Here is a 17,252-nt window from a genome sequence, read left to right as displayed (position 1 = left end):
TATACAAGTTCAGGGTGATTTTGAGTGAAAAATGGGATTCAGAAATTTACAGTAACTAAAACAGTTAATTCATTTTATTACAAAAAGTGGCAATATATTATTTTTGTATAGTTTTTATTATTATCACAACAGTTATTGTTTTTCAGATTTTTAGAACATCAAATATTGCATAGAAATAAACATTTGGGCAAGGCACACATTGAGACGCATTTTAAGGCAACACGTTTTCGTATCATGCGAAGAGGAAGATTAAGACTTCATACCAACATATATTAACAATATATTATGTCATTGCACTTATATATACTAAGTTGAGTGACTTAATATGCCAGAATGTATGCTACTGCTGTTCTGCCTCATTGTATGACTTGCACAATGCTTAGGAGATTGGGTAAAAGTCCCAATCAAAAATATTAAGGGGAAAATGAGGAAATATTCATTTTAAATTTTGAACATTTTCTTAATGTTATCTAATCACAAGTAAAATGCTTACATTACAAATTATGTACATTCCGGGCTTTGTACATTTTGAGCTAAGGTGTTTTTAACCTAAAACATGGGTCTAGAATACAGCAATAAAACAGAAATATGTTATTTATCTTCCTTTATGACTGAGGATACCCTGCATAATATCTCTTTTTAATCGGTAGTGGAACAAGATTTCAAAAATCGACTAAAATTTGTTGTCTCATTTATTTCAGTATAACTATTCTTCATAGATCAGTGCTAGTAGTAACAAGATAACACAATACATCGAACACAACAGATAATGTATTTATGCTATACAATCAACTAAGGTTCCTCCGGATCACTAAAACTTTACTAACACTAATATACATTTGTATTGAAAACTCATTTTGTTACCGCACAAAGTAAATGATGTCAGTATGTCAGTATTATGGTAATATTTTCAATAAGAAGTTTGTTGAAAGGCAGTGCTATAGATAAAAAGTGGTTTATAAAACATTTGGTGGCCAATGAATTATAAAGTTAAAAAAAATATTTTATTCATTGTTATAAGGGTGATACAAGAAAAGCGAAACACTCAGCAGTTTTTAATGTCCCTATTTTTATAAAACTATATATTAATTACATGTTAATGGAGAATAAATAGCTGAATATTCAAGCAAAATGAAGAAAATAATATATTATCCCAAATCTACAGAGCTTTTTAGGAGAGTAGAATACTTTTCATCTGTCTGACTAAAACATATCCATTCTGTTGAACTGAGGTGGCTTTTACTTGATGAAAATCCATTTTAACAAAATAAATAAAAACTAAAAGTTGCCATTTTCACAAAACATTTGATAAAGACATGGTGTTGTCGAAACAATTGTCATGTGAAAATATATAATTTCGTGAAAATCTGAACTATTAGTTCTTATTTATTTTGATATCCATTCTCTTCTCACTGACGTCAAAGATTGCTCTGGGCATCTTAGTTGGTTTGCACTCTACCACCAAAAACTTAATAGTTAAACTTCCGTTTAATTTGCTCATCATCATCAAGGGCATTTTAATCTTGTTTTCTAGTTTCTCATGTCCATTTGTTGTTAAGAAAAACCCGCATTTTGTAGAGAATATTATTAGTACCCTGCATTGTGTTAATATTAAAAATTCAAAAATGTATAGCATAAATTGAAAGGATTTAAAAGTATAAATTCAGTGGGTCACAAAAAATGCAAATTGAGTAGAAATGAAAGGGACTTAAAAGCATAAATTCAGTGGACCATAAAAAATGTAAATATATGCATTTAAGCCCAAAGGGAAAACAATGCTGAAAAACTTCATTCTTGACTTATATTGAGCCATTACTGCAATCGCTGTCTCGGACAACTTAAAGCTACAGCGTTTCCAATTTCTTGTCTCACTTGGTATATAAGAATTACATAAAGATACTAAAAAATAAATATCACAATTTGGTAAAAAACCTAGTTAATTTGTCAGAAAATACACTAGTACAGAGTGTAAGGTATGTAAAAAAGCCTCACTTAGAAGACTTTCAATTTAATCACACACTGCTTTGTTACTTTGGCAGTATGAACTATGTATTTGATTAATAAATACATAAGGTTTGGTTATTTTTCACAAATTCAGCTTCACCACTCATTTCAATTTCTTCGTGTGCTGGGCCTCCCTACAGAGTGTTCTGCATATACCTAACCAAGCCAATTCATAATCGTCCGTTTGAGAAGAGGTACAGGGCATTCCCGACGGGGACGTTGCTCTGGCCACGGTGTCGCATACAAATTGGGCCAGTCAATCGACTAAGATACCTTGAGATACATTTAGAAGAGTGTCCTTCAATATCCTAAAGGATGGTCGGTTTTCTGGCAAATGCGCCCAACATTTTCTCATAACCTACAAAAAATAAAATTGGATATTTTAAATGGGTTAGAATTAACTAAAAATACTTACATCATAGACCTCTTTGTAACACCCTTTGGGTTTCTCTAAAATTAGACCCTTTTGAACTCTGTCTACCACTTCGCTATTTTTCAAACGGCCATAAGGCATTTTGCCACATGTAAACACCTCCCACATTAATACACCGTAAGCCCACACATCGGACTTGGACGAGAAACGAGTATAATTCAAAACTTCGGGAGGGGCCCATTTGATGGGGAATTTAGACCCACCGGATGATGTGTACTGGTCATCAAGAACGTACCGAGCAAGTCCAAAATCAGCCACTTTTACAACATTTTCAGTGCCAACTAAACAATTTCTCGCCGCCAAATCTCTATGAATGTAATTGAGCCTTTCCAAGTATGCCATACCCTTGCATATCTAAAAATAATTGAAAAGCAATATTTTTTAGGAAATGGTTAAATATAGTGAATTTAATTTTCAAAAAATAACAAAAATTGCTATAAATTATTTTCCTACAGCTCCTGCCATGATCTCTTGACCACGGCAGTGAAAATCTATTTTTTTAAAATACAAGGTGTTCTTGAACCTATCTGACAAAAGGAAGGAGAATAATGCTTTACCCAATTTTAAGTCGAAAATGTGGTATAAAATCTGTTGAAATGTCGCTTCGTTTTCGAAATACATGGTGTTGAAAAAATTATTATTATTGATTTCTTTTACTTTGTATCCATTTTAAACTTTTCAATTATTTCACTGGCGAAGATCCTCAGAGTTTCTCAATAACTTATCAAAATAATAATAATTATTATTGCTCTACCAACCTCAATTAAAACGACATGAGCAATTATAATGATTCTTTATTCTAAAACCGAAAGAAACAAGAGAAAAATGCAAGAGAGGGTAATTTACTTAAAATTAATATTTATGTTGCGAAATTATAATATTCCTTACCAATGAACAAATTGAAAAGTTGTGAAAAGGACCCAAAGTAGTGTACCAAATATCACTGGAATGTCGTTTGCCGCTGATTAATAACCAAATCAAATAGTGTCCTACTCTTTTAATTTACCAAAGGAGTTCTCAGCTTTAAACCATAACCCTTTAATGCTCCTACTTTTAACATGCTGTATGATAAAGATTTAAAGTAAAATGTTTATAGATCCGTTGAAACATAAACTAAAAGAAATGGTGTTTGTGTTATAAAATTGATTTTTCTTAGCCAATGAATTTTTTGAATTTTTTTTTATATGTCCTTTTTATTTAAAATATATAAAATTAATTCATCTCGTCTTTTTAATTTAGAAGTGTTTTTTTCAGCTTTTGATCTCCCACAAAAAAAAATTAAACATAATTTGAAAATTGACAAATGAAAACCGCATTGATACCTGTATGCACATGTCCAAAAGCAGACCTTGGTTACTACTTAATGACTGCTCGTGCCTTCTTAAATGGTTCAGTAATGAACCATGTCGCATATACTCTGTCACAATAAAAATTGGTCTATTTTTACTGCAAACACCATATAACTGCACCAGATTGGTATGTTGCAATTTTCTAAGAGTAAATGAACCAAAATTTAAGAAATATATATAACATAGCACAATAAATATAGCTTACGTCATAACTTTGGCCTCTTCTATAAAATCATCTTCAGACATAGTACCTTCTTTCATCATTTTCACTGCAACGTCGATAGATCCTCTCCATTTGCCCCGCCTAACAACACCAAACTGTCCAGAACCCAGTTCTTCCAGAAGCATCAGTTCACTGTGATCTATTTCCCATTTATCTGATGCAGATAATATGATTTTACTGTTACATCCAAAATAAAAATAAAAGGTAACCCACCGTGACTAAGACCCGCGGTAGCAGGTGCAGGTCTATCACAAGGACTTGTTTTCAGTCTTGATGCCAGTCCTCCACTATTGTGCTTATGGTAATTGATTAATTCGGGAATGGAGACACAACAGTGTTTTTCTGACAGGAAAAATTCTCCCCGGGAATTCTGTTTGATGTGATAATGTTTTACATGCGGATGGGGTCTGAAAAATAATTTAGAAAAGTATTTAAAACGGGCATATACAAAATGTGACCTACACTTTTGTGTACAATGAAAGAGTGTACAGTCCCTTTGTAGACGAGTTTCTTACAACGAAACATCCCTCCTTGTCTTCTTGTTTCAACAGAGATTCTGATCTTTGTCGAGACATATCATTTACATACCATCTAAAAATAGTTGTACAAAATTAAATGCTTGGTTAATTTTATTTTACTGCAAACTTACTCATATTGCTGAAGACCTAGCAACTCTTTTTCCTTCACGTAATTGCTCGGAATGAATCCAACGTTGCTAAAATTAAAGGCCACATTTTATGGAGGACCATCTAAACCAATAAATGTAATCACGAGAAAAAAAATATAATGCTTGAGTCGTCCTTGGATTTAGGTTCTTTCAAAATATTAAAAATTTTAATATTTGTATATTTTATTCAAAGTTTTATCAAGGTTTTTAATGTTATTTTCAATGTATATTTTAATGTATAGATAAGTAGAAATATGAAATAATTGATAATTTGACTTCAATTTAATACTTTAACAAACCCGCAGCTTTTACTTTTATGCGCATAGGGATAGGGAATATAATTATATTTTTGTACTCCCAAAATCTCACATATACACCAATCAAGCATCACTTTAAGACATCAACTTCGGCCGCAGCTTTGGAAGTGATCGGATTTTTTTGATACATTTGATGAAGTTCATAAACGTATCGGCAATTTTAGAATAACGAGTAGAAAAAATATTTTAATTTTAACTCTCGTAAAAAAGGGCAATAATCGTAATAATGTAATGAATATTTTATGCACTGTTGTATTACTGAAATTTTACTTAGGGTTTAGTTTTTAATGGAAACGTAATGTTAGAAATGATACCCTCTGAGCTACAATACTTACAGCTTACAACAGAGAAAAAACTCACTTTCATAGTCCGTGTAAACACCTATGCTTACCCCTTGGAATCTTTGACTTTCCACCAGTGTTCCTGAGAATCCTCCAAAACTTCATACTCCTGGTTTTTCTCTAAAGATAAATCTCCACTTTCTATGGCTTTATAATTGTATAATGCCACCACCACCTTAGACCTTTGGACGGGCTTGTTGTCCTTTTGACGGGCAGACGGAGTACCCGGAGTGCCCCCGGGCATAATTGTACCTGATTGAGTGCCTATAAACAAATCATATATGCATGAATACAAAAATAAACTGCAATTGATGTTTATGATGTATAGCAGGTATTTAAAATGTAACTCCCGTCACATGGATCTAGCAAGTTCATTTCAAAACCCCGTTTTTCTAACTTTCAAAATAAAATCGACAGCTGGAAATTTCCGTTTTTCCGTTGATTTTTCGTGGATTACCTTTGAGAAATTTTGCCCAAAGGAGGCGTCAGCTATTTTCTTAAAAACAATTTGTGGCCTTCGACGTTGCTATTTATGCCATCAAAATATTCTCAATTAAAAAAGGTTGTACCTTATGCGAGGTTGATATAGTTTCGACGATTGAATTTGGGCTTCGGTTTTTTGTTTCTTGCGGAAACTGTTGAGACTCTCTAGTTGCGAAACCGGTAAATATACCTACAGCCAGAATTATGCAGCATTAGACGCCTACTCCAAGGGAGACTACGTACTCACTAACACAGTCTTCCTCATTTTCATTATACCTACATTTTTATAAGTTCTTAAAAAAGGGATAAAATCTCTAACAAAATGTTTTTTTTTCCTTTTATAAAAGTAGGGCAGCTAAATTTCAAACGTTTATGTATGCAAAATTTTTACGTTTTTGGCAAGAAAAGCATTAAAAATTAAATTCAAATTTTGAAAATTTGTGCAAATTAGGATCGCGTATGCAAAATGCACTTTTAAAAAGGTGCTTTCGCAATTCAAATGTAACTGACCTCTGATTGTTGTATCATCTAAAGTGGCTTTTTGAGTGATTTAATATGTATGTCCACTTCCCCCATGATGATGCGAAAATAGTCCCACAATCGGACATACTACGAACGGGTGCGAATAATCCTACACCCAGAAATTGCATAATGTGAAAACATTATAAATTGAACGCTCGTTCCCGGAAAAAAATATTATAAACTTACAGCACCTCGCAAAAAATGTATCATTCTTTAAGATGGAAATTTAAAAGGAAATAATTTCGGTTGGCAATTATCGAAAATTGATATTTTAATGGAAATGTGGGTCAATTTAAACAAAACGTCATTTTAGTGGCCTAGTTTTGTATTACTAATTTATAAATTAGGTTATTTTGCAGTCTTGTTACTCCTAAACATAAGGATAGTAATAATGAACTAAATACACCTGCGCTATATTTCGAAGCTCGTAAGTATCCTTTGAGAAATATGTTGCTAATCGCATCTACAGCGGATGACCTTAAATAATAAAAACCTTCACCGCAATCACCAACCATATTTTTCTCAATTAACTGGCCTAAATGAATTGGCACATACCAGTGGCATTCCTGAAAACGTTTACCAACACATCAAACTGCATTTTCAATGAATTTCGGACCTTTGCGACCACGGAAAACAGCTGAAAACCATTACATACGTAACTAACGCGGGCAGAAAGACGATCGCCTGCCATCAAACATGGCGTTAAGAAGACTGTCGAGTCAAGGAGAAACAACTTGTTGACCGTTAGAACAGGTTTCAACAACCGTTCCTCAAATGTTGGCTACAGCAATAATAACTCTTTTAACATTTATCGATTCGTATGGATTTATTGAGGTGGTTATCTAGTGGCAGTTATTTTTTTATGCATTAAAAAAAGATGTAAATTTTTTATTTATTTTAATAGTAAATTAAGTGGCAAGTGGACCAGTTTGCTTTATACGTTCTGGAGTAAAAGTGCTTTGTTTCATTAATGACGTATTATAAATACAATAAATAAATAAAATAAATAAAAAAATACAATAAAATTACGCAATATAATTTGACTAGCAAAACAAAAAGTTTGGTCCACAATCCATATTTTGATAGTTTATCTCTTTTCTTTAGTTCCTTGTTACACTAAAATAATTTCACAAAAAACAACAAACAATTTTTGTCTTTTTTTTTTAATTTTTTACAGGTTCTAAGATTAGGTACCATGGCCTAATAAACGCGTATTCATCAACCAGCTACTAGATAATAAATCCGGTAAAATTGTTTACATCTCAGGAAGCTATTTAGCAAGCAATTTCTCTAGTAATTAGTTGGTAGTAGTAGCAGTAGCAGAGTAGTAGTGTACTGTGTATTCGTAAGGAACATAATGTCCAAAATCTTTATATCATAGGGGTCATATCATGGTGGCCATTTTCAATATTTTCTTTGGTGTTAGCTTGGTAGTTTTATTGTTTATTATAATCAAATGGTCCAAAAAATAAATGTTCATAAAAACGATGCAAAATACTCAAGAGTTAAAAAGTTCTGCTTTTTGTGGATTCGACGTTGCCAAATTCCAACAAATTCGGGCAAACAATATTTAACGTATTGTAAAACGGCAGTACTAAACATGTATCTTGGAAATTAGGCATTTGCGGACCTACGCTTATATGAACTTTTTTACGACAAATATGCAACCGAGCATTGGCGCGTTTTTGAAACATTATATATATATATATATATATATATATATATATATATATATATATATATATATATATATATATATATATATATATATATATATATATATATATATATATATATATATATATATATATATATATATATATATATATATATATATATATATATATATATATATATATATATATATATAGTATATTATTCTTTTTTCCATTCGTCAAATAGTGAACGCGCGCAATTTACAATTACCTATTCTGTAGAGTGGACAAAATTGCGTTTTTCCCCAGTATCAATAAAGCTGGTTTATTAAAGGAATATGTTGCTTTATTAAAATTAATGAAATGTTTCAAATTTTGAACTTATAAGTTAAGTTCTTAGTTCACTATAATAGTATATTATGCAACAAGTGCGGTAAACGGCATTTGATTCACGAGTTTATTTGGTACGAGCGGAGCCCAGCAGAGCGAGTGTTTAATAAACGAGTAACTTAAAAAGCTTACCGAACTTGTTGCATACTATACTATTTTCTACGACCATTAGTTTTTGGGTAAATTTTCATGAAACAATACGTGGGAAATATCTCCAAAAACATTCGATTGCTCGCAAACCCGTGCGGTAAAATCCTGGAAATATCCAAACGAAACTGACGTAGGTGAATATACGTAGTATGACGATCAATTTGGGAGTTCGTCTTTAATTACAATGGAAAATGTCCCGAAAATTTGAACATTTATTTGACCGGTCCAGAAATGTAAAGGAAGAGCTAAAATGCAGTTTGATGCAGATGATGAAAAGTGAAATGATTTGGCACTGTGACAAAGAAATGAATACGTCTATACCATACGTATGGTTCGTGAATCACCCTGTACTTCAGAATATTTAGATATCATTTACCAACGATAATAAACGACAAATTTATTTGGTACCTAAGTAATTGTTGTACCTAACGTTGTAACATGTTACAATGTGAAATAAATACTGTTAACCATTATGTGTTATTGCTATTGGTCACGGCTGCCATCCAACAAAAATTTTAAGTTTCGTACGCGTATAACTTTGCTGTTAGCATTAGTTGAACTTACCTATACAAAACGAATGGTAGCACCAAAAATGGAGAATAGAAATATCAGTTTTCTTTGTTAAATATTATTATTTTAAAATTAACATTTAAGAGCAACTAAAAACAAAACCTTTGTGACGCGCAGATTTTTTTTTCGCGAAAGTCGGCATTCGTGCCTATCCAGCGCAATTTCAAATAATTATTGTCATGCAATAATGTTTATAACATCAATTTTCGAGCACCACATCCGACGAACGATTCCTAGTAGACGATATATTTAAACGTGTTTCTTGCGTTGAGGTAATCACATTTTTCGTTTAGATAAAGTCTGTTTCAGAAATATCGATTGGTTTTTTACTTGTAAGAAAATTGGATAAAGCCCCGATATTGAGTAAAGGCAGAATTGTTGGAAAAGAGTACGATTATTGCTTCCCGCGTGAAAATTCTTTGTTTTTATCTCTCAGACCCCTATTTCTTTCCTTTTATTCTTAGAGTTTGTAAGTAATGTAGAACTAGTTTCTCTCTTCTTTGCTAATAAATCACAATATTTAAAATTTGAACAGGTTGATGCAGACTTCTACTACTCTACTACTGCCGGCAAGGCTGCCAGTCTTGATGAACGATTAGGATCATTTTCATTTAGTTCGGGGTTTCGATTTACTTTGTTCTTTAGTATTTAGTGTAACTCGATTCTGGTTAGTTTTGGTTAGTATTTGCTCCTTTCCCCTCACATCAGATTTCCCGGTAATATATATCTAAAACAAGAGTTAGGTTAATCTCAGACGTCAATAAAATGTCGAGGAAAACAAAAATCAGTGATGATTCATTTAATCTTTCTTAAGGTTCCTTTTTGACAAATGACAACACCGTAAAAACTTGATATGAGTTATTATGCGATACCCACACCACCAACGGGTTCTTTAGTGTTGATGCGACTGATGCACGGTCAAAATATTCTAGCTTTTTGATTTCAGCGCGGCGAAACACAATTGTTTCCATTTTTCCCAATTTAAGATTTCATATTATGCATCACTTTTATTCCAACCACAACATTCTATTAGCAATAGTGGGCGTGGACTATATCAAAATTTAGCATTTGTTAGTTTTATATCAAACGTTAGTAAATAATTAATCGTGAGGGAAGTGGCGCTTGAAAATAAAAATTTAATCTTATCGTAGATCAAATTCCAAACTTGGTTAATATTAGATTTGCAAATAATATGTATTAATTATACGTATTTAAAAATATAATATTTAGTCCGATTTATATTTGTTATTACTTTCGGTGTTGTTGATAATTAGTTGCTTTTACTGTCGATTGGCTAAAAAACTCAAGAGTAAAACTGTTGCATAGAGCGCAAATTAATATCAAACGTGATTGCATACCAGATATATTTTGCGATGTCCAAAAAACTGGACGCACACATCCTATTATTCTTATTTTCATTTTTGTCACAAATCCTCGTCAAATGCTCTCAATCTGTTCAACCAACGCGAGATAACGTTTATCTGTACTTTTATCTAATGTACTGTAAGAATCTGATATCGTGATATTTTTGTGGTAACCGTGTTTTAATGCTATTAGATAAGTACATATAAAAAATATCTAGACACGTCCCAGTGATAAAATTGCGAAAATATGAAACATTAACCAAGCAATTGAATTTATATATTTTCTTAATTTAAATAAATTTCTACAAATTTTATTTATTTATAATATATAATAATTTAATAATAATATAATTTATCAAATAAAAAAATCACCAAAAATTAATAAAATTGAAGACCTAAAAAAACAAATCGAGATAAAAACAAAACGAAAACATATTTATTACAAAGAAAAACACTTACAGCACAAAGTTAATTGGCAAAAAACGGGGTTCAATAAAAATGCAAACCTGCCTTATGCTGAACTCTATCAACTTAGAAGTGGTCTCACATTTACATCAACAAGTTAATAAACAAGGTAAAAAAAAGGATTACTTACTTCCGAGTTCTTCCTTATTGCTATTGTCGTCGGTAACGCTATTAGGCAGCCAATTTCCACACTCTCGACAACCCTCCGCTAATTTGGTGCTGGACTTGCAACAATTCCACTTCCTACCGTTCCAGGGAGCAGGGTGGAAGTAATAACGTAGAATTATATTGTTGGCACAAGCTGAAAAGAAACAACGTTTTTATAAAGATTGTTCAAGAGAGCTCGCATTGGTTTCCGAAAAATTGGCGTACCTTCTCTTATGGCTACAATCCACTCTATTCTGTCCAAAGGCTGTAGGGCGAGCAAAAACAGAGTATAATCGTCATCAGCGTGGTAGCCCACCAGGAATGGGAAGTACTCGCCTTCTATACCGACTTCCTCAGTGGTGAAAAAAGTGTTAGCGGCTTCGATTGTATGAACCCGTTCCAGTTCAACCCTCCCCTTTTCTCGCCTCTTCTGAAAAAATAAAAATACCGTCAATATGGCCTATCCAACAATAAACATATTGTATGTGGTGGTGGCGTGGAGTGTGTATATAAAAACATCTTTCAATTTTGATAACTTGAGTAGTATGTAGTCTATATTTACATTGAACCAGTCAACATATTTGAATATTTTTTTCTCTTATATAAAATAGTTTTTTGTGGCATTGATTGACTGGTTTAGTTTAAAACTAACTAAAGGATATTATTTGCAAACATTACACTTTTTTGTTGCTCAAATTGTGGAGTACAAAACTTGAGTACCTCAATTGGGTCAGCGAACAAAACAATACCATGCCAAGATTTATATAACATTCATTTTAGGATATACTATTAAAATAGCGAAATCTTTTATTTCCCTCGTTAAATGTTAAAATCTGGTTTATGAAAATTTGTCTACGTACATTTAATAATAAAGTAAAAAGATCGGATTTAAATATCCATCGTTTTCTTTAAGGTTGTCTGTCCATTTATTGGCGCCATAACGAATTTCATAGACAACCGGCGATTTTTAGTTTCATTTTGCCGTTTGTTGAGAGTGCTGCAAAAATTTTGCAGTGGTATTAAAATGTGCTAAAAAATTTTTTTATATTTTAAGTAAGTATTGCTATAAAAGTTTAATATTTTTAAAATACGTTATTTTATTGATTTGTAAATGATTCAAGGTTAAAGACTCCAAGCTTTTTTTTCTTGTTGGTGTTTACATTTGCCACGTTCAAATCTAGTGGTGGGGAAATGTAAACATTGTTTTGCGGTAAAAGTAAACATAAGTTTACTTTTACCCCAAAGAGCTATGGGTATATTCATTTAAAGTATTTAACACATGACTTTTTTGTTTTAGATGGTACGAAATTATTCTTGAAAAACAACTGGCTCATTATACACTAAGCAAGAACTTGAAAACGCAGTCAAGGATGTACAAAATGGAAATTTATGAACTATACGGCATACCGATTGCTGTGATTTCGCAAAGATTGCATGGGAGATTTAAATCAAGACACTGAAAATAAAATAGTTGATGATGATGCGATAGGGATGAGTTACTTAATCTTATCCAAGAATATGCTATGACCGTCCAGAAAATGATTGATACCAGCCTTTATAAAGCGCCATCAAGCTGTGTTATCGTTAAGAAAACCCGAGTATCTGCAAAAATGTAGGAATAATGCGAGGCAAACCATGCCAGAGATATAATTCTACTACAGGATATATCAGAAAAAAACTGTTTTTCTCCAAAGAAAAAAGAAAATGTGCCTACAATTCAATCCTGAGTCAGCACAAGAAAAAAATTCACAGAAGACTACAATTCAGACTAAAAAATAGACAAATAATGGAACAGTAAAAAGAAAGCAGGGCTCTAAAAATAATGGTTCTAGAATCAAAAAGACACTTCCATCTAAAAGTAAAAGCAATGTCGAAGAGAATAGTGACCAACATTTATGTCTTAGTAGTATCACTTAATTTTCCCCAGAAGAGCAACGCCTCTTTCGGTTAAAAACTTTTTAGTTAATTCTAAAGGGGGAAAGAGAAACACTTCAATAGTGAGGTAGAATTTATTGGGACTAAAAAGCATTGACGAAACTAAGCAGAATTTTGCTGTTAATGCTAATGAAATAAGTTTTGTTAAAAATGAGCAAATTTTAGGAGTGTTACCTTTTCCAGAAATTAAAATGCGAAAGAATTTATTACCATTTTGAAAAAAAAAGTTCCTGTCTTAGAAGGCGCCTAGATGAATAGGGAAAGTATTAAAGAAATACGAAGGAAAGGTGTGAAAGCGTCCTAACAAAACACAGATGCAAAATATTTTTGGAATTTGGTTAATATTACATGGATTTAGTTTCTCTAAAGTTAAAACTATCTTCTCTCCTGAAAATGATGGGATATTGATCATCTTGACTCACTGGAATAGTTTTGTCTGAACATGGTCAGAGAGAAAGTAATCTATATTCTGACCAATAAGCATATGACTATTCGCAAATTATTATAAAGAAACTCATCTAGTCTTTCAGTTTTTCGGCTAGTATTAGTAGTAGTAAAAGTACTTCTATAATAAACTTTATTAAAAAAATTGTAAACAATATATTCCTGTAGTCCCTCGGAGGCCGAGAAAAAGTCTGTCACTTATGAAGTTGGATATTAATAATTTTATAAAACAAACTAACCAAAACAATTATAATAAATTTAGGAATAGAATAGAATAAACATATTATATATTAAATAATTTATTCAAATAAATATAATTATAGCTTTTAAGTTTTTTGTAACTATTAATTTTTGTTCAAATCAAAAATCCGTAGCTGTGTTCCTTTATGAGCGTGGACACTAGAAGTTTATGGGAAGATTTACCGCTAAGCAAACCTGTCTGAAACAGACTTTGGGTAAATCAATGGAAGTAATAAAATCTTATCAATTTATTTTTTAGCAAAAAGATAATAAAAAACAGAATCTTTTAATTAAAGTTGGTATGTTAAATCAATTACAAATTAATTATAATTGATATTTATTGCGACGAGATAAATATATTTCTATTACCAAACTAATTAATTTATCAAAAAAAAGCACTTTCTCCTAGAGTTTTAAACTATCTAAAAACGAGCCTCTGACGCCCAATATGGAATGCTTATGTCGTCTGTGCTCTCAATTTGTACGCAAAGTAATTCCACTATATATAGTATGAATTTGCATGTTCAAAATTAATTAATAATGACCGGAGGTGATTATTAAGGTAATGCCGTATGTTATACTCGAATAAGATTGCGTTCCAATTAAACTTAAACTCATTATTTACAAAGTTTTTAAAGTGTCACTAGAAATATTCACATCTCTTCAAAATTCATGCACTAAAATTCTAAAGGCATAACGATCACATTAGCAATTGAGCAACGCAACATACCAATTATAATTATTTATTCCATTTACCAACTCGTGGGAGAATAGCGTCACAAAAATACCCCAGCTGTTAGAAAATCGACTAAAGTCCCACCCAGTTTCTATGCGCAGACACTCTCGCCCCTTTGAGAAGAACTCTTGTATACTCGCCTCCCCCATAAAAGCCAATACGCACTTTTCGCGGTGTTGCCAATTGACTCTAATTCAGTTTAGATTAAATTTAATCTAACCAGTAGCGTAGATTTAAACATTTAATTCAAACTACACCTATGAGAAAAGTGCAATATAGTAAAAAACATTCATTATGCACATCGTTTATTTAAAATTATATTGGCCGCGGAATTGATATATATACTTATAAGATATTTTGAAGCGCCCAATGTTGCCACTTCTACATTCAAGTGGCATAATATCTTACCGGATTTAAAAGGCAGCTGCTATATTTCGGTTTTACCGTCTGTACAAAAAATAAAGCCGATTTTATCCAGATATTGCTATACCTATCTCTAAAAATTTGTAAAATAATTCTTGCATCATGGCTGCGCTCAGTAACGTAATGCAGAAATTTTCCAGGTTTGGAAGAAAATTGCGCATCTAGTTCGCTGTTTTTGATAACCCACCCTATATATTCTTTTCATTTTTGAAATATGCGTTTCACTTTGGTACCATTAAAGAAAAGGAATCAAACTTATTTCCCAGTATTCCATCTATGGGTGTGATAGATTTAGTAGATTTCACCCTAACTCGGAAACAGGTTAACCCATTGGTGAAACAAGATTTATTAGATTGCTTATCTTTAAACCAAAATTATTTTGAATTTAATGATTTACATCTCTAAAGAAGGTTTGATTATGGGAAACCCACTTAGTCCTTTGTTAGCCGAGATTTTTATGGATAATTTGGAAAATGTCATACTAGAACATCCTTTAAGTCAAAGTTTTTTTATGGTGGTATAGATACGTGGATGGTGTCTTGGCTTGCTTTGTTGGAAAGGACAGACAATTGAATTCTTTTTTAAATTACATTAATTCATTACATAATCTCTATTAATTTTTTAGACTTAACTATTACGAAAGCACAAAACAAATTAGATTTTTCAATATATCATAAACCTTCACACACGGACACAGTCATACATACACCTCACAGCTCAAATCACCCTTATACACACAAAATTCACTCTTTCAACTTCGGGTTCTAAAGCTCTAAAAATAACTATGACTCAGTGATTTTGCAAAAATTTAAATTGTCAAATTGTTCGATCAAATAAGTTTAACATTTAACACTTTCAAATTAAATCTTACAAACATTGTTCTGCGCGAATGCTCTTTAGTTTTGTTTGCATATGCGCATTACGAGATTTGATTCCTTAAATGTTGCTGGAAATATTTGGAATAATTTCAAAAATTTAAAAAAAAAATACAAAAATTCAGTTTTACGCAGTCCAATTATGGAACCAATTCTAACATTTAAATTAAAATAAATCTTCAAGTTTCTTTAAGATAAAACTAGGACGCCACTTATAACAATTTTAATGTTGTTGCGCTGTTACCATAAATAACATACGATACGTGTCTTTACGCATCTTGTTAATAACCCAGATAACCCCACCAAATGTGTTTAAATCGAATCACCCTGTATCACACTTTCATGTTAATTTGACCCGCTTTTAAAAGCACATTTTTTTTTGTAAAATTAAAATTTTGAACGACGATAATAATTCTCAATCATTTGAACCTTGATGTGGCATATAAAATGGGCAACTGAAAGTTCCATTATTATTAATAAAATATCTGCAGGCAGTGTAATTCCACCTGGGGCTCCCAAATAGACAACTCATTGATTAGGCAACCAACTATACTTCCATTACAGCCTAACTAATAACTAGTCGCGCGGAATCTAAATTATACTTATCTCAAAAATATTATGTCGTTTTGTTGGTATAATTTTCAAGTAAACAAATATCGACTTTGTTTAATTTAACATATACTCCAAACCCCCAATGTTAAAGACGTAATACTTTATTTTCCTCACTGGTGGGAAAACGACCAAAAACCAATCTATAAAGTATTTGCAAGGCATCTTGTGATTATTAAAAGTTTTAAAATTTGGCGTCAAACTGAATGTTTTTGCTCAATATAAGCGGATCCTATGTGGACAGGGCAAAAGGGGGTATTTTGGTCAGATAAAACTCAATTAATGACAGGGTAAATGATTTTGTTTTGTGGCGCATTCAAAGATAAAAAAATAAAGTATAAATTAAAAAAAACATCTCATAAAAGTTCTTACTATTTTTCTATATACTAACGAAAAAAAACTTAACTTAAAATGCTAATTGGAACCATTACTTCATTGATACATATTTCATATCATAATCGGCATGTACATCTACTTACCGATTCATTTTCATCATCATAATAAATAAGGTATTTTCGAGTAAGCACAAACCAACGTTTTTTGAAGTTCACTAATGTATACAGTTTTTTATTTTGAGACCGTTTGACCATGTAACCTTGCTTTAGAACCAACGAAGTGTTAAAAATTGACATGTTAAATATAAATCAGAAAGCTATACCACGAAGTCATTCTTAACATCTAAACTAAAAACAAACATAAATAAATTGCTAACCTAACAAAAGGAAACTTGGGGTTAGGGTTATGAGGGGATCATGGAATATAAAATATAATGTTCAATTATAATTACTACAAATAACTACAAGTATTAGACAGATGATTTGCCTTCGTGCATCATGTAAATGTTTGCTTTTTTTTGCATAATATATTTTGGGAGGTTACAGAGAAGTTTCGTTAAACCCAAAAAGTGGAC

At 31.7% G+C, this 17,252-nt stretch overlaps 1 protein-coding gene across 3 annotated transcripts; it reads right to left on the bottom strand.

Moving 5' to 3' along the window:
- Window positions 1–2: 2 nt before the first annotated feature.
- Window positions 3–17,207, bottom strand: LOC132704844 (tyrosine-protein kinase Btk-like). 3 transcript variants are annotated; one of them, XM_060675122.1, is made up of 11 exons: window positions 16,822–17,207; window positions 11,306–11,510; window positions 11,064–11,234; window positions 5,385–5,598; window positions 4,659–4,724; window positions 4,472–4,600; window positions 4,223–4,416; window positions 3,992–4,163; window positions 3,760–3,928; window positions 2,420–2,791; window positions 3–2,362 (listed from the first exon to the last, which is right to left on the bottom strand). In XM_060675122.1, exons 1-11 carry the CDS (start codon window positions 16,972–16,974, stop codon window positions 2,261–2,263), a joined length of 1,947 nt encoding a protein of 648 aa, XP_060531105.1. In that variant the 5' UTR covers window positions 16,975–17,207; the 3' UTR covers window positions 3–2,260. The 3 variants fall into 3 exon arrangements, with proteins under 3 accessions (XP_060531105.1, XP_060531107.1, XP_060531106.1); XM_060675124.1 differs by lacking the exons at window positions 11,064–11,234; window positions 11,306–11,510; window positions 16,822–17,207 and adding an exon at window positions 9,099–9,228 and having other exon boundaries at window positions 11–2,362; XM_060675123.1 differs by lacking the exons at window positions 11,064–11,234; window positions 11,306–11,510; window positions 16,822–17,207 and adding an exon at window positions 6,895–7,337 and having other exon boundaries at window positions 11–2,362.
- Window positions 17,208–17,252: the final 45 nt, after the last annotated feature.

This window comes from Cylas formicarius, unplaced genomic scaffold (assembly GCF_029955315.1).
Source record: "Cylas formicarius isolate icCylForm1 unplaced genomic scaffold, icCylForm1.1 PGA_scaffold_7__23_contigs__length_41026272, whole genome shotgun sequence".
NCBI classification, from domain to species: Eukaryota; Metazoa; Arthropoda; class Insecta; order Coleoptera; family Brentidae; genus Cylas; species Cylas formicarius.
Note: the sequence above shows the minus strand (reverse complement) of the source record. Positions and strands in the feature narration are given on the sequence as shown.

Excerpts from the sequence above, each read along its gene's own strand:
- LOC132704844 (XM_060675122.1), bottom strand. The coding sequence starts at position 16,974 with ATGTCAATTTTTAACACTTCGTTGGTTCTAAAGCAAGGTTACATGGTC. Across the intron at positions 4,164-4,222 it reads TACCGCGGGTCTTAGTCACG|ATAAATGGGAAATAGATCAC; the intron begins GTGGGTTACCTT and ends TATCTGCATCAG. Across the intron at positions 2,792-3,759 it reads TTTTGGACATGTGCATACAG|ATATGCAAGGGTATGGCATA; the intron begins GTATCAATGCGG and ends AATTATTTTTAG.